At 34.2% G+C, this 22,863-nt stretch overlaps 1 protein-coding gene across 1 annotated transcript in view; it reads left to right on the forward strand.

Annotated features, from left to right (window-relative positions):
- Positions 1-22,863, forward strand: part of csmd3a (CUB and Sushi multiple domains 3a) — a 685,206-nt gene that overhangs the window by 317,558 nt on the left and 344,785 nt on the right. The window contains exon 31 of the mRNA XM_056474744.1: positions 17,242-17,358. Within this exon, the coding sequence (XP_056330719.1) occupies positions 17,242-17,358 (117 nt within the window). The remainder of the gene's footprint in view (positions 1-17,241; positions 17,359-22,863) is intronic.

Here is a 22,863-nt window from a genome sequence, read left to right on the forward strand (position 1 = left end):
TGGTGTGCCTTCAGGAACAGGGTTGGGAAACACTGGTCTACAGAACAAACCATCGTTATACAATAACTGGCCTAATTACCCTAACCTGCCTAGTTAACCTAATTAACCTAGTTAAGCCTTTAAATGTCACTTTAAGCTGTATAGAAGTGTCTTGAAAAATATCTAGTCAAATATTATTTACTGTCATCATGGCAAAGATGAAATAAATCAGTTATTAGAGATGAGTTATTAAAACTATTATGTTTAGAAATGTTATTTTTATGAATTATTAGATGTATGTAAAGAAGGCTCGCCGCAAGCTACTCAATAAATCTGGTAGTGACACACCAGGATCCCACAAACCAGTCAAAAGTCCATTACCCATAAATGGATTGTTCCCTGTGCAGACAGAATTGCGTTTCTCTCTGAGAGTTCTTTGAATCCTTGTACTTTAATAGAGGACACAAGTGTCTGCTAGAGAAAGGAGTTTTCGCATGGTTGAGCGTGAGGCGTCCTGACACGGCCTTGAATTGATATCACACAGAAGTGGTCTGAAGGCTAGTCTATTGATTTCAGAAAGATTTTGTATTTTTTTTTTGCACACATACCGTTGAAGACAGAATTATTATGCCCTCCTGAATTATCACCCATATAAATTTTTCCACCAATTTCTGTTTAACGTAGAGCAGATTATTCCAACACATTTCTAAACATAATAGTTTTAATAAGTAATTTCTAGTAACTGATTTCTTTTATCTTTTCCATAATGACAGTACACAATATTTACTAGATATTTTTCAAGGTACTAGTAATCAAGTGCAATTTAAAGGCTTAACTAGGTTAATTAGGCAAGTTAGAGTAATTAGGCTAATAATTGTATAACAGTGGTTTGTTCTGTAGACAAATCCAAATATATATATATATATATATATATATATATATATTGCTAATAATGTTGACCTAAAATGGGAATTTAATTAAAAACAAATGCTTTTATTCTAGGGGAAATCAAACAAATAAGACTTTCTCCACCAAGGTTGAATATAGTTAATTTTAGGTTTATTAGAAATTCTTTATCAAATAAGGATGCAAAGATGTATTTAAATTCTATGATTCTCTCTCATATCAATTATTGTCTGATAAGTTGGTCTAACACAAATTCAACAGTTTTAAAACCTCTGGAATTACTATATAAACAACAACTTAACATTTAGATAGAAAACAGTTTAGTTTTCATTACTGTACTATTTTAAAAACCCATATCCTGCTTAGCTGGGAAAACATCAAGTTTTAAAATGATTGTGTAGTTTACAAGATTATATGGTTTAGCTCAGGGGTGGACAATTAATTTTTCCAAGGGGCAACATTAGACTAGACAACATTAGATATAATTAATGTGTATAAAAAAATAAACCTGCTGTTATCTATTCAATAAACATTCACAAAAACTCTGTTTATAAAAGAATCAATTTTACACAAAGTATTTTAAAGAGCAGCATCACAATATCAACTTCATAAAAATGCCATGGGGTTGTTTGTTTAATTGCTTCACCTTAGTTCATTTTTCTTTATTTATTTATGTATGTATGTATGTATGTATGTATGCATGTATGTATGTATGTATGTATGTATGCATGTATGTATGTATGTGTGGATGTATGTATGTATGTATGTATGTATGTATGTATGTATGTATGTATGTATGTATGTATGTATGTATGTATGTATGTATGTATGTATGTATGTATGCATGCATGCATGCATGCATGCATGCATGCATGTATGTATGTATGTATGTATGTATGTATGTATGTATGTATGTATGTATGTATGTATGTATGTATGTATGTATGTATGTATGTATGTATGCATGTATGTATGTATGTGTGGATGTATGTATGTATGCATGTGTGGATGTATGTATGTATGCATGTGTGGATGTATGTGTGTATGTATGTGTGTATGTGTGGATGTATGCATGTATGTGTGTATGTGTGGATGTATGTATGTATGTGTGGATGTATGTATGTATGTATGTATGTATGTGTGGATGTATGTATGTATGTATTCATTCATTCATTCATTCATTCATTATTTTTTATGTTCAGTGAGAGAATTCTAGCCTGTGTTGGGCTGAACAAGTGCACTAAAGTCAGACTATTTGACAGGTTGAATGTGGTGAGGTGTATGATCATCACTGAGAGAGGATCTGTATCTGCATTTGTTAAATAGCTAATCTGAGGTAATTAGTCTAACTTTGTTACTGTGTAATTCCATACAAAGTGTGAAGCTGCCTGGTTGGTTCCTGTCATATGACTCTTGGTTTTCTTGTGGCACTCTAAAATGTTTAGATTTTTTTAACACACCTGGAAAATGCGAGCGTGACATACAGACGTACTGCATGTGCATCCCTTCCTATCTGCGCGATGAACCTGCGCATCTCCGTTTGAAATAACGAAACTGATTGCGCACTTTATCTGAAAGTCTCCTTTTGTTGACTCGCAATATCCGACCTGCACATTGCAAGGCCCTGTTTGCGGTTGAATTTAAATTAAATAAATACTTATTGCGGGCCGATCAAAGAAGTCCAGTGGGCCGCATGTGGCCCACGGGTCATAAAATGGCCAGGTCTGGTTTAGCTCCTCCCCTTCTATCTGACTTTTTCCAGTTTAATCTGTAGAAACACAGTGACTTATCCATTTGAGGATTGTTTTTAGTTTGAATTTGTATTTTTATTGGCATGGCCTTTAAAGGGACATGAAACCCCCCTGTCTCAGCAGGGTGTTTTCACACCTCTAGATTGAAAAAATTCAGTGAAGTGAGTCCAGCTTTGTTTATGTGGGAGTGTCGGGGAGGAAAAGAGGGAAGGGTTTGCATAAAAATGGGATTTTTCGGATCGACAACACACAGACGCAGGGGAGAAAGACAGTGCCTATAGGGCATTTACAGGGACATCAGTAATTCTTAATTTGTCGACTTTAACTGCAGTTTGGCACTTTCACTTTCATTCAGAAACATTTCATGCATACCCCCTGTGACAAACGAGATATTGGATGCGAGGAACTGCTGGAGGAGTGTTGTTTTAATGGAATGTTTGATGCCGCACGCCGTCTGGGAGAAAAAATAAATCAATTCTCAGTAACTTAGGGCATACTCACACTATGTACAGTTGCCTTGAACCGGGCCAAAGCACGCTTGTTCCCCCTCCCGTCTCCCCCGACAGCCCGCACTCGCATTACATTCGGGCCTGGGCACGCTTACGTCATCGATGATGCGCTGTTCAGTAAGCGGTCTCGCTCAGCACAGTGGAGATTTCTTTAGTTATATCGTTTCAGTCGTTTGGGTTGCGGTGACACGGTTTAATATTTCGCCGAACAGATCATCCACTTTTGATGCTCAAACAATCATAAAATCCTCATGCAGCAGGAATTAGGAGGTTTGCTGAAGGTGCAGCTGTCGTGCAGTAAGGGGTTTGCGTCTTTAATAATCTACAACAGTATGTTTTCATTGAACAGTAAGAATGATTAATAAATCCATATCAAACCTTAAAAGTCACGTCTCTTCTACAGTTTCGGGCTTTGATGCATTTTGCACTCACACACAAGTGTATCGTATCTGAGCCCAAGTGAACCACGCTCTGGCACACCTCTTCCAACTGGCCCATGGCCGGCCAAGTGAACCGTGCCTGAGTCCGATTCAGAGCACTCACACTTCTCAAACGATCCGGGAAACAGGCCTGGGCACGGTTCGGATAGCGTTGTATGAGTACGCTCTAAGATGCACTCAGTAGGTAGCGTCAGAAAGCGGTGTGTGCACAAAATGCAGCGAAAATTCTACACAACGGTAATAGTTTGATTAAGGTGTTTACATGTTTACATTCGAAGAGCAGCATTTACAGCGGATCTCTCACCCCATAATATTGTAGTGATGTTAACGTACTGTAAACTTGTAACTAAATCATTTTGACTAAGGGATGTCTTTAAAAACTGAAAGAGTACTGCTAACGATACCAACTAACTTAGCCTCTGAATAAACATAAACACTGATCACACACTTACCAAATCTGTAGAAACCGGATAATCAACACCAACTGTCGCATTTTTGTCGCGTGGTAGCAGACCACTGTAATCCACACGCGAGTCCAGCTGCGCTCTCATAGCGGGGAATTGAAAACAAAACCTTCCTTGCAGCACATTTATAAAAGCAACACAGACGACACATGTCTCCAAACAGTTCTTCTTCCACTTTTAATTATGGTTGACAACACAACGTGGCGTCTCTCTGCCGCTTGAACACTCTAACAGGTAAAAAGGTCTTCGAAGCTATCATGCATATTAATGAAGTTGCACCTCTTTCACAATAGAGTGCGCTGATTGGTGGTCTGGAAAGACTTGGAAGCCTTTCTTATGAATAATGCTAAAAGCTCAAATGCTTCACGTTGTACCCACTGGTACAGACATCCAGTCTACACACTGGATTACACGCAAGGAGCTCATGGCCGTGACGTAACTTCAAAATTTCTTTTCAACCCGAAAGAATGAATTTGCTCGAAAAAACGCAAAAACAACCAAACTTTCGCTTTTTAGTGAAATATATGTGTCCTAGTAATGGTTTTAGCAGCATGGGACACATATATGACTGTCAACATCTGTGTTTTGGTGTTTCGTGACCCTTTAACATCTGGCAAAGCCTCGTTGTGAAATAAAAATGAACTTAACTCCAGAAGAAAAAAATGTGATCGGAATACTGTGAAATTCCCTTGCTCTGTTAAACATCATTTTGGAAATATTTGTGAAGAAAAAAAGATCACGGGAGGGCGAATAATTATGACTTCAACTGTACATGCATGCATGGATAGCCTGGCTATGGCTGTCTTTGGATGAGTTTGTGTTGGAACGAGTCTCCATCCGCTGGAACAGAAAGCGCTGTTTTTTTGGTTGCAGTGCAGCGGGTAACGGCTCACAATGACTCACTAATGGCTCATTGTTCTGCGATGTTTTGCAAATGATCTGCTGGCATAAAGCTTGACACATCTCCTAGGAGACAATAGAAAAGTTTATTTTACATTCAGCATATTTCTTGATGTTTCTCGATGTGCCTGGAGATCTGGACTGAAGTTTTTACTTTAGCGTGAGCTGTGTCTCTAACTACTTGCTGACAGATGCATGTTGAAGAGATTCAGATCTCAGTGGACGTTTTCATCCACTTTTACTGTTTTGATGCATGCTTCTGGTCTAATTGAGAACGATTCATTATTTTATTCCAAATGAGTTTTTTTTTTTCATTAAATATAACAATGTATTTTATTCCCCCATCTCATGGGATATTGTTTTCACATTCTGGTTATTTTAAGTATGAAAATATGTAGGATGGAGATATGACTCTATTCAGCGCATCTATTCACCTCACCGATTCAGTCACAATGACTTTCCAGGTAACAATTCATTGATTTAAATGGTACGGTCAAAGCAAGTTACCAGATAGCAACTCACTGATTCAATTTATTCTCTCAGAAAGTTTCCAGTTAGCAATTCTCTGAATAAAATGATTCAGTCAGAGCAAGTTACTAGTAACAACTCACTGATTCAGTTTGTTCAGCCAGAACGAGTTTCCAGTTAAAAAATCTCTTATTGAAATTATCCAGTCAGAGTGAGTTACCAGATAGCAACTCACTGATTCAGTTTATTCAGTCAGAACGAGTTTCCAGTTAACAAATCTCTGATTGAAATGATCCAGTCAGAGCGAGTTACCAGTTAAAAAGTGATTAAGACTTAAGTTAAATAACTGATTAAATTTAATCAGTCAGAGTGAGTCTCAAGTTAACAAATCTATGATTCAAATGATCCAGTCAGAGCGAGTTACCTGGTAACAACTCACTCATTCAAATTATCCTGCCAAAGTGAGTCTAGTGTTATGAGTCAATTCAACCAGTAAGAGTGAGTCTCCAGTTAACAAATCTCTGATTCAAATGATTCAGTCAGTGTGAGTTACCAGGTAACAACTCATTGATTCAATTTAACCAGTGGGACTGAGTCTCCAGGTAACAAATATCTGATTCAAATGATTCAGTCAGAGCCAGTCACCAGATAACAACTCACTGAGTCAAATGATCCAGTTAGAGCAAGTAACCAGAAAACATTCAATTTATCCAGTCAGAACAAGTCTCCAGTTAACAAATCACTGATTCAATTTATTCTGTCAGAGAGAGTCTCCAGCTAACAAATCTATGATTCAAAAGATCCAGTCAGAGCGAGTTACCAGTTTAAAACTCACTGAGTCAAATGATCCGTTCAGAGCAAGTTACAGTTACCAAATCCCTAATTCAATTTATTCCGTCAGAGGGAGTCTCCAGTTAACAAATCTCTTATCCAAATGATTCACTTAGAGTGAGTAAGGTAAAAAAAACTCACAGAATCAAATGATCCAGTCAGAGCGAGTCTCCAGTTAACAATTCACTGATTCAGTTTATTCAGTCAGAGCAAGTCTCCAGTTAACAAATCTCTCATCCAAATGATTCACTTAGAGTGAGTTACAAGGCAAAATCTCATTGAATCAAATGATCCAGTCAGGGGTGTGTTTCCCAAAAACATCGTTAGCCAACTAAGGTCACTAGTTCCGTCGTTACAAACATAGTTCATTGATTTGCCATTTCCAAAATCCATCGTTCCAATGAAAATTTACAAATTGCGTCGCAAACTTGTGCACTTGCAACTACACCTCTGGAGCTGTAGTTAGAAACATAGTTCCGGGCTGTGTTCTATTCTCACGTATCCTCCCTATGCCCTATTCATTTAGAACATTCTAACATTTAAACTGGGTATGATTCAAAATAAAAAAGCATTAAAGTCATCTCTCTTAGGTGTAATTTGCTTTCAAATTATTTTTACAGTTCAGTTTTAGCGATCTTCATGTTTACAATTGTGCTCCCTTTGCAGTGCACTTTGAATACATTGATGTCATTTTGAACACAGCCTCATGGCGAAAGCCATAGGTGAACAATTATTTAAAAGTGGAATTTATGTTACGTCTCCAAACCTTGTGAAAACATAAAAACATAGCAAACGTTAATGCTTTTAATTTATAGTGGGTTATTTATTAAGTATCTGCACTGTTTATGACATGGGCCGGTTGGTTAAAATTTTCTGCTGTGGTTTACATGCGTCAAATTGTAAAAGTAGACTTTTCAAAAAAATTAAAAAATAAATAATCAATATTCTACTTCATAATAATAATAATCATTATCATTAATATTATTATTAAAGTATGATTTTTTTTTCAATTTCCTAGTAATTAATAAATATAAAATTTCATTTTATAATAAATAGCCTCATTATTTATTTATTCATATGATTTATATATGCTATTAGAATACGTGTTAGCTTTTGTAAGTGATTTTATGTTTTAGAATAGAATATGTAATGTTCAACTTCTCAATTGTATTAGTAAAGCAAATATATTCTATTAATATAGAAAGCGAGTGCTTGTTTTTACCAAAACTAATATTGGATTTTATTTTAAATGCATGTGTGTGTAAAACAATATAACCTGCGCAAAAAAATGATGGGTTTCTTCTCTAAAGAAGTTGTTACTCCACCACGTTTAGAGCATCATTATGGGCATTTTACATTATAACTAATGTGGTTCAAGTGATGGATCTGCGGCAGAGAAGCTAAAGGTTTTGGGAAACACTCGTCACTACATCATTCTTTTCCCAAACGATGCATTGTACTATGATAGTTTAGCTGCGAATTACGTCGTTCTTTGGGAAATGCACCCCAGAGCGAGTCTCTAGTTAACAACTCACTGATACAGTTTATTCAGTCAGAGCAAGTCTCCAGTTAACAACTCACTAAGTCAAATGATCCAGTCAGAGCGAGTCTCCAGTTAACAACTCACTGATTCAGTTTATTCAGTCAAAGCAAGTCTCTAGTTAACAACTCACTGAGTCAAATGATCCAGTCAGAGCGAGTCTTCAGTTAACAACTCACTGATTCAGTTTATTCAGTCAGAGCAAGTCTCCAGTTAACAACTCAAATGATCCAGTCAGAGCGAGTCTCCAGTTAACAACTCACTGATTCAGTTTATTCAGTCAGAGCAAGTCTCCAGTTAACAACTCACTAAGTCAAAGGATCCAGTCAGAGCGAGTCTCCAGTTAACAATTCACTGATTCAGTTTATTCAGTCGAAGCGAGTCTCCAGTTAACAACTCACTGAGTCAAATGATCCAGTCAGAGCGAGTCTTCAGTTAACAACTCACTGATTCAGTTTATTCAGTCAGAGCAAGTCTCAAGTTAACAACTCACTGAGTCAAATGATCCAGTCAGAGCGAGTCTTCAGTTAACAACTCACTGATTTAGTTTATTCAGTCAGAGCAAGTCTCAAGTTAACAACTCACTAAGTCAAATGATCCAGTCAGAGCGAGTCTCCAGTTAGCAACTCACTGATTCAGTTTATTCAGTGAGAGCAAGTCTCCAGTTAACAACTCACTGATTCAGTGTATTCAGTCAAAGCGAGTCTCCAGTTAACAACTCACTGAGTCAAATGATCCAGTCAGAGCGAGTCTTCAGTTAACAACTCACTGATTCAGTTTATTCAGTCAGAGTAAGTCTCAAGTTAACAACTTACTAAGTCAAATGATCCAGTCAGAGCAAGTCTCCAGTTAACAACTCACTGATTCAGTTTATTCAAAGCGAGTCTTCAGTTAACAACTCACTGAGTCAAATGATTCAGTCAGAGAGAATTACCAGTTAACAAATCTCTGATTCAAATGATCCAGTCAGAGCGAGTCTTTAGTTAACAAATCTCTTATCTAAATGATTTAGTTAGAGGGAGTTACAAGGTAGAAATTCACTGAATCAAATGATTCAGTCAGAGTGAGTCTCTAGTTAACAAATCTCTTATCAAAACGATTCAGTTAGAGCGAGTTACAATGTAAAAACTCACTGAATCAAAGGATTCAGTCAGAGCGAGTTACCAGTAACAACTCATTGATTCAATTCATTCAGTCAGAGCGAGTTACTTGTAAAAAACTGATGATTAATAATGTAAAATGATTAATTAGGACTTAAGTTAAATAACTGATTCAAATGATCCAGTCAGAGCGAGTTACCAGTTTACAACTCACTTATTTAATTGATTCAGTCAGAGCGAGTTTCCAGTTAACAAATCTCTGATCCAAAAGATTCAGTTAGAGCGAGTTACAAGGTAAAATTCACTGATTCAATTTATTTAGTCAGAGGGAGTCTCCAGGGAACAAATCTATGATCCGAATGATTCAGTCAGAGCGAGCCGCAAGTTAAAAACTCACTGAGTCAGATTATCCAGTCAGAACGAGTGTCAGACTCACTAAGTCAAATTTTCCTGATGGACACTTTGGGTCATGATCTGTTGCACAGGGAAGTTGCTTGGTGTCACACACTGTTTTCAATTTGGAAGTAGTCTCCAATAATGATTCACTTATTCAGATGATCCAGTCAGAGTGAGTCTCCAATTATGATTCACTGAACCAAATGATCCAGTCATTTCCAGATCTGGTCTTTTGTAATTTGAGGCAGGTAAAATCAAAAGTACTTCATCATACTATCAGCCCCTTGACTCTAGGTCTTGATTTGTCTATTTTGTCCACCTCTATCCTTTTCCCTCTATTTTTACTCCTGAAGTGTTGGTTTCCGTCTGCTGCCAATTAGCAGGCAGTGGGTGTTGTGATGGAGGACGAGACGGCGATGGCAGGACTCTCCACTGCTGCCAGTCTCTTCATAGACCCCTGCTCTTCAGCCTGCACAGCATTGATTAATAATGGATGTGTTTGTGTGGGGGTCTCGCGTTTGGACTGTCGTATGCGTGCACAAACCCACAGGGGCCTGACGGGGCGTCTGACGGCTCTCTTACACTCACTCCTCCACCTGTTTGAGCGACTCGCGGGTGAGAAGAGATGCAGGATGATCTGCTTGGGTTTTATTTGTGCCTCTGGAGAGACGAGCTGAACACGCTGTACTTCTGCATGTGTGGAGACTGAGGGGAATTATGAAAGAGTTCGAGAAGCTTGATCCTAAACACATAAAGTCACAATACTTGACTGCTTTTCTAGGACTAGAGATGTATATTTGGGCTCACTGATGCATCTTTTCATGTGAAAATCTCTTTTTTTTCTTGTTTCACCAAGTTTTTCTGTAAACGATTTTTGTAAATTACACAGTATTTAACTGTAAAATTAAGGGCAGTTATGTAGTACGTTACTGTATTTTAATATTGCATTGTAAAAAAAATTACTGTATGTTTTACAGTAAAGATATACAATTTTGTACATATAATACAGCAATATAAATGGTGTAGATACAGTATCTTTGCTGTAATTGATTAAGACTAAGTTACTGGCGAACTGCTGCCAGTAAGTCACTGTAGATTCTATAGAAAATTGTTAACAGTTTACGGATAATTAATAATGTTGGAGATGTTTAATGTGATTTCTCTTTTATTACACATTTAGATATTTGGTTCCATTTCACAACTCTTTTTGTTTGTTTATTTGTAAAGGTTTTAAAGTATTGTGGTAAGCCTCGGGCAATATGAAAATGTTTAAAAAGCTATTATGATTTGAGTTACTGTAGTCATAAAAAATTGTAAAACAGCTTAAACATTTGTATGTTTAACATTTTAACAGTTTTACTTAGCTTTAATTTAGCTTATTGCTTGAGATAAGTTGATAATCTTTTTAAAATATGGAAATGCAGTATATTCAAAAGATCGAACTTAAAAGGTCAAATTTCTCACTAAATTGTAATCAAGTAATAACTGCAAAATGTTAGTGCAGGTAACAAAGGAATATGCTAAACATAGTAATCAATTTACAGGTAACAACGACTTATAGCTTAACTTAAATTAGCTTAGCTCAACTTAACTTAAATTAAACTTAACTGTAACTTTAAACTTAACATTAAACTTAACTTTAACTTAAGCTTAACTTATATAACTTAACCTTTACCTTAACTTAACATGAACTTAAACTTAACTTTACTTTACTTAACATCAAGTTAAACATTAATCAAAACTAAACTTAACTTTAAAATTTAACTTAACCTGTAACTTAACTTAGCTTAGCTTAATTTACCTTAAATTAGCTTAACTAACCTTAAACCTAAACTTGAACGTAACTTTAAACGTGACTTCAACCATAACTAAACTAATCTTAAACTTAAATTTAACTTTTAAACTAAACTTTTTTAACATTAAACTAAACATTAGACAAAACATTTAACTTAACATCAAATTTAACATTGAACAAAATTAAACTTAACTTTAAACTTTAACTTAACCTTTAACTTAACTAAGCTTAGCCTAATTTAGCTTAAATTAGCTTAACTAACCTTAAACTTAATGTTGAACTTAACTTTAAACTTATCTTCAACCATAACTAAACTAAGCTAATTTTAAACTTAAAGTTAAAGTTCAATTTAAGTTTTTTAACATTAAGCTTATCATTAAACTAAACATTAAACTAAACATTTACCTTAACTTAACATCAAATTTAACATTGAACAAAATTAAACTTAACTTTAAACTTTAACTTAACCTTTAACTTCGCTTAGCTTAATTTAGCTCAGATTAGCTTAACTAACCTTCAACGTAAACTTCACTTAAACCATAACTAAACTAATCTAATCTTTAACTGAAACTTAAATTTAACTTTAACTTTTTAACATTAAACTAACCATTTAACTAAACAATTAACTTAACGTTAAACAAAATTTAACTTGAACTTAATTTAAGTTAACTTTAATTTATCTTAGCTTAATTTAATTTAGCTTAAATTAGCTTAACTAACCTTAAACTTAAACTTGAACTTAACTTTAAATTTAACTTCAAACATAACTAAACTAAACTAAACTAATCTTAAACTTATACTTAAATTTAACTTTAACTTTTTTTAACAATAAACATTAAACTAAACATTTAACTTAACTTTAATCAAAATTGAACTAAACTCTAAACTTGAACTTAATTTAATTTAACTTTAACTTACCTTAGCTTAATTTAACCTAAATTAGCTTAACCTTAAACTTGAACTCAACTTTAAACTTAAACTTGAACTTGAACCTAACCTTACTTAGTCCCAATTTACAGTAACTTAACTTATCTTAAGCTTAAACTAAACTTAAATGGATTTTTTAACTTAAACATAACGTGAATTATAATAACTAAAACTATAATAATAATAATAATAATAATAATAATTATATCTACTTTGCAAAAATGACAAACCTACATTAATTGATGTTTAGAAAGCTATTTCACAAACAATAACAAAATAAGAACAATTTAATAAAGCTTTGATTAAATTGTCCTTATTTAGTTGTCAGGGGAAGATTTGTTTAAATTGATCTCAAATAACTTCATGAAATGCAACAATTTAACACAATCTTCACACAACCTTTTTCAAAAAAAAAAGTTAACTCTTAAGACATCTTTTATTTTCTCCCGGAGCATTACTTGAAGGTTTGCAGTTTTCACAGTAGTCATGTTTGAGTCTCTCAGTTGTCCTCAGATCTCCAAATCATTCAAGCCATACTTTTGAAAAGAAACTCATCATTCATAACTCATTGTACCGCATGTATGCGCTTGGTCCTTTGAGAGACGGTCTGCGTTTATAGATTTGTGAAACTGCGGCAGCAGGGAGACGTTTGAATTGACGCGAAACATTGTAAACACTTTTCTTGTCAGCCGCACAGATGAACAATTATAAGACGAGTCACAAAAGCAGCACTCTGATGTATTGCCTCTGTCATCCGCGTCATGTTTGCTAATCTTCTGGAATTAATATTTCACCACGCAATATTGTGGGATCAGCAATAATAAACCCACATGGAGACTTTGAATTCCACATCAAATAATGCAAACGGCGCTGCAGTTTTTCCCCCATGTGTGCAAGTCAAAGGCTATAAAGTCACCGCAGAAAGAGATTTATATATTTTCAAGACTTCCATGACTGGATGAAAGCTTCAGCCCGCTCCATTAGATCCTAATCACTTTTTATGGCACAATTACATCTGCCCATCGCTCTCTGACTTTATGCTAAATGCTTTCGTTTATTGGGGAGAAATAATTCAGATTGGGACTAATCGATGGCCGTGCATAGACTATCTTTTCAGGTTGCATTTTAGAGTGTGAGATTGAAAAGTATTATTGTCAGGGCTATAATTCTGTTTGGAGGCGGTTGATGAATGACTGAACGCAGCAGTGTTAACAATGCGGCCATAACTCTTGCTCTGCCGCCGCTGCTGTCATTTCAGGCCACATTATATAGATTTACAGCACACTGTATGTTGCCTTTTGTCTGACACAGTTCAAGTTTTGCTCTGAATGAAGCTTTAGTTATAGAGCTGAAGTCAAAAGTATTAACCCTCATGAGTTTCTTTTTCAAATATTTCCCAAATGATGTTTAACAGAGTAATTTTTTACAGTATTTCCTATATATTTTTGGAGAATATCTGGAGAAAGTCTTATTTGCTTTATTTCAGCTGAATAATAGCGGTTTTTAAGATTTTAATAAACATTTTAGGGTCAGTATTGATATCCTTCTATTGGTTAGGGTTAGGGCAGTGCTTAATTTGTGAATTGTGAGGTCCTGAAACAGATCGGGGTAAAGGATCCGGCATGTTACCTAAGGTGCCACCATGCACGAGGGGGTTGTCGCAGATGAAAGTTGTCACCGTACCTCGCGTTCTTGCTCTCTTCTCCTACCTTGCATTACAGATGATCTCTTTTTACCTGCTTTTATTTGCAGTCACAGAAGCACCGGTCATTTCTGCTAATTCTTTCCACCTGCCTTTTATTCCCTTTTTCCCCTATTTATAGCACGTCATTTCCCTTCATGTTTGTCAGTATGTTGTCGCTTGTGTGTCTGTGCGAAGCATTCTGTTACTCACCTTGTGTTTGTGTCCAGGGCTGCCAGTGTGCTAGCGTCCCGTTGTTCTGGGTTTTGTCCTTGACGCACCCTCAGCGTTCACCCAACTGGGTTACCTTGGTTTTGTTACTTTTCCTGAGACCCGCTCCTTAAATAAAGACTTTGTTTTTCTGCATATGAGTTCACCTCTTCATTGCTCGTGACAGAAAGTAAAGAGCGGGATTGGGGGGGTTTAGGGGGGGGGGGGGGTATGGTGTGGCGTTGGATGGCAGAGGGGTTCGCAGACAAAAGTGAAGAGCAGGGGGTTGTTGCGGAAGAAAGTGAAAGTGAACAGCAGACAGGAGAGGAGGGCAGTTAAGGAGGGGTATCAGTAATATGAGGTGCCGGATCAGATTTCAAAGGTTCCGGATCTGGCGTGTTCCACCACAAGTTAGGCCCTGGGTTAGGTTAGGGTTAGGGTTTGTAAGAATGCTATTTTGACCACAACGGTTCGAACTGTAGTTTTGCCGAGTGTCTAAAAAATTATCAGTATTGATGGTAAAAACGTATACAGTTCTAGTCAAACCATCCTTCTGTAATCTTATACCAAAAATGAAAATAAGAGCACTGTTAATAGCTAAAAATTCAGAAGAGCAAAATTTGGTTGCTATTATGTGATTGTATTGTATTGAAATATGGAGAAATTAAGTGTTGATGTTAAATCAAAAGTAAATCACAAATACTTTATAATGAGATGATTTAATGGGAATAATTATCTATGGTTACAACTGGATTAGTTACAAATAACTGTATAAAATGATAAAACATGAGATAAAACAATGAAAAAACACATGATATTAATTGTACCCAGCTTAAATGTAAATTAAAGTTACCAGAGAGAGAGAGAGAGAGAGAGAGAGAGAGAGAGAGAGAGAGAGAGATAGGGGGAGAGAGAGAGCCTGAGCAGGAAAAGACACAGAGCAAAGTTTACCAACTATTTTGTATCTTTCTTGACCATGTGACCAAAGCCCAAATACTGAGACATTCAAACTGACCAATCAACATGTGACCACATTGTAAAACCCCCAAAGTCCACACACCAGGCCCTGATCTTATCTGTATCTGCCTTTGGAGTCAGTATGGACCTTTTTTGGTGAAAAAGACAAGTTTTGTCAGATAAACCAATGCATATGATAATGTTCCTTCCTACAGGTTTTAGCAATATTGTGGCTCCAGTGGCACCTAAATTCATATGCTGATTTGATCCGGTACATACCGGTCGGTACCCAACCCTAATAATAGCAGTATTATATAGATAATAATATAATAATAACAATTATATGGAGTCACATTTACTGTACATATTTACATATTACTACATATATAATATTTTCGTGATGTATTTTTCTGATTTTATTTTTCAAAAAACATAATTGATGTGTTATTATTCATTCATTTATTTTCTTTTTGGCTTAGTCACTTTATTAATCAAGGGTTGCCACCGTGGAATGAACCACCAACTTATCCAGCATATGTTTTACACAGCAGATGCCCTTCCAGCTTTAACCCATCACTGGCAAACACCCATACACTCTTTCATACACACACACACACACACACACACACACACACTACAGACAATTTTGTTTATTCAATTCACCTAAAGCGCATGTCTTTGGACTAGTGAGGGAAACCGGAGCACCCAAAGGAAACCCACGCGAATATGTGGAGAACATGCAGACTCCACACAGAAATGCCAACTGATTCTGCCAGGACTCGAACTAGTGACCTTCTTGCTGTGAGTCCAAACACATGCGCTAGAGGTGAATTGAATAAACTAAATTGGCCGTAGTGTGTTTGGGCATCCGCTGTATAAAACATAATCTAGATAAGTTGGTGGTTCATATCACTGTGGTGCCCTCTAATGAATAAAGGGACTAAGCTGAAGGAAAATGAATTAATGAATAATAAAATTGATAGTCATCTGTGCTTTTTCCAGTCTTTTTTCACTGTAAGTCTCACGTTGTAAAAAAAAACAAGTGTCTAGAATCAAATAAAGATAAAAGAAAACAAGAAGAAAGGAAAGAAAGATGACTCTGGGCACATTTGCATGACAACACTACAATAAAAAATGGAAAAGATGTTTTTTTTTTTTGAAAAGTATTGTGTATAGATGACAGTGAAATGAAAATGATCCCTCTTCACATGTATCTGTAAAAATGACTAAAATTGCAGTATTATTCATGCCAGGTCAAAAAAAAAAACATTTTCAAATGCTGTTTTCATAACATTCAAAATGCCATTGTTTAGTACATAAATGGCCAAAAATCATTTTATTTACTTTTTTCTCATGTTAATGTGCCCTTGTGCTAACTTATAAATAAAAAAAATCAAAGATTAATCACAATTTTATATATATATTTATATATATGTATTATATGTATTATACGTGTAGTACAATATACAGTGTTTCTCTACCACTGGAGGAACACCAGCCTTTTCCGTGTCTTATTAAACAAACACACCGAATTCAGATCATCCGCTCATTAGCAGAGACAAAAAAAACCTGTAATGGGTGTGAGAGACAAAGGAAACATCCAAAACGTGTAGTGTTGGTGATCCTCCAGAAATGTGGTTAAGAAACACTGGTGTAATATATACAGTATATATTTAGTATATATTATGTCTAAGTAATATACACAAGTACATAAAAACAAAACTATACAAAACTTTTTTTTGCATATATATTTAAATATATGTAAAGTTTGTAACACACACACACACACACATATATATATATATATATATATATATATATATATATATATATATATATTTATTGCATTTAAATATAAATATACATTTTCTTAAATATATACATGCATGTGTGTGTATTTATACTGTATGTACTAAATAAATATACACTGTACACACACACATATATTATGTCAAAACAAACTTATATTTTGGATGCAATTAATTACAATTAATCTTTGCCCCACTCTTTATTTTATTTTATTTTATTTTATTTTATTTTAATGTATTTTATTATTTTTTATTTTTTATTATTATTATTATTATTATTATTATTATTACTATATTATTATTATTATTGTATTTTTTTTTGTTCGATTCAAGGGTACAGTATAAGAGAGTGTTTAAAAAAAAGTTAATAATTATTACTGGCATGAATAATACTGTAATTTTAGTCATATTTGCAGATACATGTGAACAGGGATCATTTTCATAACACTCTCATTTATTAAAGTCTCCAAAGCCACCATTATTGTCTTGTTGATGGCATATAGTTGCCTGTTTACTTGTATTTTGAATATTAGCATGCATTCAGACTCAGTTTAACTTAATTTGATTTCTTTCCTCCAGCTCCATGCGGAAGTCGCTCGACAGGTTCGGAGGGCACCATTCTGTCCCCAAACTACCCTCGCAACTACACCACCGGCCAGTCCTGCGTCTACGAGATTTCAGTTCCTGGAGAGTTCGGTAAGAACAGAGCTTTTAACCTGATTGCAAACTAAAGGGGACCTATTATGCTGCTTTTTACAAGATGTGGTTCAAAATGATTAGTTAAGCATTAATTATTGGTTAATTTGTTCACAATTAAGCATTTGTTAAAAACAAAAGCACTAACAATTAGCGGTTAGCTAAACATGTTAAGGGTCCCGAATTCTGCATTAGTTAAGCTCAGTTAAACATATAAATTATGATTAACTTGTTCACAATTATGCATCAGTTAAGCATGAGCAAACTATTTGTCTAAAATGTCATTAATACAGTGCTAATAAAGGCAGTTTGACCCCCTATTCTGAAGTGAAGGTTATATCCATATTATGGCACTTATTAGGACATTTTCAAGTTTATTGACTAAAACAAGCTAATAATTAAGGCTAAAATGTCAGTAATACAGTGTTAATAAAGGCTTTTTCACTCCTTATTTTAAAGTGAAAGTGATATCAACATTAAGCATGGCACTTATTGGGAAATATTCAAGTTTTACTAAAACAAGCTAATAATTAAGGCTAAAATGTCATTAATACAGTGTTAATAAAGGCTTTTTGACCCCTTATTCTAAAGTGAAAGTGATATCAACATTAAGCATGGCACTTATTGGGGAATATTTAAGTTTGACTAAAACAAGCTAATTATTAAGGCAAAAATGTCAGTAATACAGTGTTAATAAAGGCTTTTTCACTCATTATTCTAAAGTGAAAGTGATATCAACATTAAGCAAACCACTTATTAGGAAATAGTCAAGTTTGACTAAAACAAGCTAATAATTAAGGCTAAAATGTTATTAATACAGTGCTAATAAAGGAAATTTGACCCCCTGTTCTAAAGTGAAAGTGATATCAACATTAAGCATACCACTTATTGGGGAATATTCAAGTTTGACTAAAACAAGCTAATAATTCAGGCTAAAATGTTATTAATACAGTGTTAATAAAGGCTTTTTGACCCCCTATTCTAAAGTGAAAGTTATATCCACATTAATTATGGCACTTATTAGGTAATATTAAAGTTTAATGAGTAAAACAAACTAATAATTAAGGTTAAAATGTCATTAACACAGTGCTAATAAAGGCAGCTTGACCCCCTATTCTAAAGTGAAAGTGAAATCCACGTTATAAGTCTCCAGAGTATGCAAGTAGAGATTCAGCTCAAAATACCCCACAAATAATGTTTTATAACTCTTTGAAACTCCCCCTTAAAGGCTTTGATCCAAATTGTATGGTTAAGTATATTGTTAGTATGGATTGGTATGTTGTTAGTATGTCCAATATAAAGTCAATGGCAGTTTTTTTTTTTACAATGGAAAGCTATGGGACAATTGCTAGGGTGCCATAAGTGGTTGCTAGGGTGTGGCTAGTAAGCTGAAAGGTCATCAGTGATTGGCAGATTGGTAGTCTGATTTAAATGAGCCCAACCTTTAGTCTGTATAACAGTCTGGCGCAAAGTTATGAGGTCACAAAATTTGGTCCAATGTTAAGTCAATAGGACTTTTCCGAATTCTCCAGGTAAGTTTTCGGAAAACCGTAAGTCAGATCAGTTGGAAAAGATATAGCAACATATTTCAGTATAGTTTGGAGGCTTGGAGTTAGTTTGGTGGGTGTAGTAGGAACGGTTTAGGAGGAGATTTGTTCTTAAAATAGTCTAAGAATAGGAAGAAGAAGCTTAAGTAGTATAACAGTGTGTTGGCTTTCTCAAGCCACCATAAATATTGAACAAAACCTTGTTACCAGTCAGACCTGAGTATTTATCAAGTATTTATCAATACCAGAGGGAAAGGAAAGTTCAAGAAAAAGGGCAAGAATGTGTCGAAATTTATCCTGTTCTGTTGATCCTGTTTTTGTTGTTTTATTACAAGGCACAAGTCTGAGTAAAATCCATCTCTACAAGTGTGATAAAAATATATATATATTTTTTTTTACTATAAGAGGCTGGCTATATTCACACACTGTTGCCACATAACTGTGTTTAAAATGTGATTTTTGCATAATAATTTACCTTTTAATACAAATGAGCATCAAGGAATATTAACAAAAGGCTAAAAGCTGCTATTGTGCAGAACATTCATGAGAGTGATAAAAGCCTTTTAGTGAAGGGAAGAAAAAAACGGAAATCAAGTTGGAGAAAAAAGCAGTTCTTTTCATTTCTGAGAATCGCATTTGCTGTAATTGAATAGGCACAGTAGTTGCAGATGAAACGTGCGCTTATGTATGTTTCTGCAACAGCGCTGCAATTCCTTTTCGCCATAAAGGGTTATTAAAAGCGAAATCCAGCCGTCTCTGGAGTCATTTTGCCTAACATCAGGGGCATCACCGCGGCCCAGCAGGATCACAACTTCTGAAAGGGTTTGGACTTTTAATTCTCCGGGGCGACTGAGATCATGTTTCGGAGCTTAAATCCTCACATCAGAGGCGTGTTTATCTGTGCCTCATATTTTATGCATGTCCGCGTGGTTATTTTGTTTAGTTTTGCTCGTAACAGGCCATGTCGACTGTGCTCAGTGTGATACTGAAACATCCAGGAACAAACAAATGGGAGAATGTATTCGTGACCTTGTTTGAACTATAGAAACCTCCGCTCTTAAGATGGGCTATGGAGATTTAGCTGTGACTGGTTTTGTTGTTTATAAGGTTTGGTAGCTGAGGGACATCTTAAATAACACTTTATTGGGATTTGAGCAGAAATCTTGAGAATGATGTGCAGTTCATGGCTGTTAAAACTAGATCTGCGAAATATATCTTTTCAGCATCGATATCGTACTGTGATCATACGCAATAGTCCCATCGTAGGATATATGGCACGTTGAGTTTGTATTATAATTTATCACTTGCATGTGATTGTATAATGACTTTAAAAGCAGTCAGGTATAAGAAATTGTACCATTTTTGACTTTAACTACGATTAATTTTATTGCATTATTTTTATCATTCAGTTACTGTACTTAAATACTGTTAGATTTGGGAAACGACACAACACTATTGTAATTGTATCTTTTTTCTTGATTGTATTTATAGACTGTTATGCGTGAAAATACTCACAACACGTGCAAATACAGAAATGCACTGCAAATAGCACAGACCACAACAAAAACGTGTCGGGGCACCCCAAAAATTTTAAAGATTGTTTATTAGATTTTATGGGCATGTACTCCCACTGTAGAATCATCCCAATTTAACTCGCATTATAAATTCTTTCCAAACAGAGATATTAAGTCGTCTGGTGAAATTGTATTCACATTGTAATATATATATATATATATATATATATATATATATATATATATATATATATATATATATATATATATATATATATATATAATTATTTATTTATATATATATATATATATATATATATATATATATATATATATATATATATATATATTTATATATATATTTATATTTATTTATTTATTTATATATATATATATATATATATATTTATATATTTATATATATATATATATATATATATATATATATATATATATATATATATATATATATATATATATATATATATATTTATTTATTTATATATATATATATTTATTTATATATATATATATATATATATATATATATATATATATATATATATATATATATATATATATACAATACTGCAAAATAAAAAACATTGCAATGTTTGATTTTTCCAATATCGTGCAGCCCTAGTTGAAACTGAAGTTGGTGAAATTGAAGTTGTGGTGTAACTTTATGGAGCTGTAAAGTAGGTTTTTATTGCATTATAGAAGCATGATAAGTTATTATGTTCAATGTGTGAACATTTGTAATGTTTGTAGTCTAGAAATAAGCAGGAAAATAAAATAAAATAGTAGACAGATAAATAGAAAACAATAAAATAAAATGTAGTTCATTTCTAGCGCAGTGTTAAAATAAAATAAAATAGTTCATTTCTATATCAGTGTGTTAAAAAAAATTTAATGAAATAATAAAATGGCGACGCGGTGGCGCAGTAGGTAGTGCTGTCATCTCACAGCAAGATGATCGCTGGTTCGAGCCTCGGCTGGGTCAATTTGCATTTCTGTGTGGAGTTTGCATGTTCTCCCCGCATTCGCGTGGGTTTTCTCCGCATGCTCCGGTTTCCCCCACAGTCCGAAGACATGCAGCATAGGTGAATTGGGTAGGCTAAATTGTCCGTAGTATATGAGTGTGGATGGGTGTGTATGGATGTTTCCCAGAGATGGGTTGCAGCTGAAAGGGCATCCGCTGCGTAAAACGTGCTGGATAAGATGCCGGTTCATTCTGCTGTGGTGACCCTAGATTAATAAAGGGATTAAGCCAAAAAGAAAATAAATGAATGAATGAATGAAAATAATAAAATAAATAAAGTAGTTCATTTCTAACTTGGTGTGCTAAATCATTAAATTAAGTAAATAAAAATTAAAATAAATAAAAAATGTTAAAAGTAAAAACTAATAAAATAAAATGATAGTTCATTTCTAGCTCAGTTTGTAAAAAAATATTAAAAGATAAAATAAAATAATATAGATGCTAAATTTCAAATTTAGAGTGTAAAAAATACAAATCAAATCAAATAAATGGATAAATATTGTTATATTATACAATATTATATTATGTTATGTTATGCTATAAAAAACAACAATAAGAACAGTAGTGATATAAGTATGTAACAAAAACACATGTAAAATAGAAAAACTTGCCTTGGATCAGTGGTAAGGCCAGTTTTGTGTTTATTATTATTATTTCAACTGTACTATTACTATTCATCTAAGTCTGTTATTTTTTTAATTATTTGGTGCAAAACTGGTCAGATGATGCTCTTCATTCTGTACGAACTGATAATCAAATCAAAAATAAAAAACAGATGTAGATGTACAGTAATAGTACAGTTAAAAAAATAATAATAAATGCAAAACTGGCGTTACCGCTAATCCAAGGCAAGTTTTGCTATTTTACATGTGTTTTTGTTGCGTATTTATATTACTACTGTTCTTATTGTTGTTTTCTACCAAAACTCTACAGAACAACACTTGTTTTTTTGCCATTGGTGCACAGAAAGAGATAATAAAGTTTGAGAAAAGCATAATTTTATAATCCACAAATAATTTCATATAATCAATTGCAAATTAGACTATGTGATCAATCGCAACTCACTCAAAAGTACTTCCAGATCAATTCCAAACTATAAAGAAAATGTAGTTTAAAATGCGTACATTTTAAAATTCCTCTGGCTGAAGAAGAATTCAGTCTTTCATGTTTTGTTTTATCAGGTTTAAACCTCAGTTTGTACAAGCATATATTAATAAGTCTCTTTTTTTTTTTAACTCTACTTAATGTTTTCCTGTGAATGCTGGTGAGAGTTTAGGAAGGATGCTGCGGGGCGTCTCGCTTGATTATGAAAGTGCAATGATTTGACTCTGTAGGAGGAAAGAGAAAGAATAGAGAACAAGAAGAGCTGAAGGTCTTCTTAAAATATCACATCAAACTGCGC

This window comes from Danio aesculapii, chromosome 16, assembly GCF_903798145.1.
Source record: "Danio aesculapii chromosome 16, fDanAes4.1, whole genome shotgun sequence".
Classification (NCBI taxonomy): Eukaryota; Metazoa; Chordata; class Actinopteri; order Cypriniformes; family Danionidae; genus Danio; species Danio aesculapii.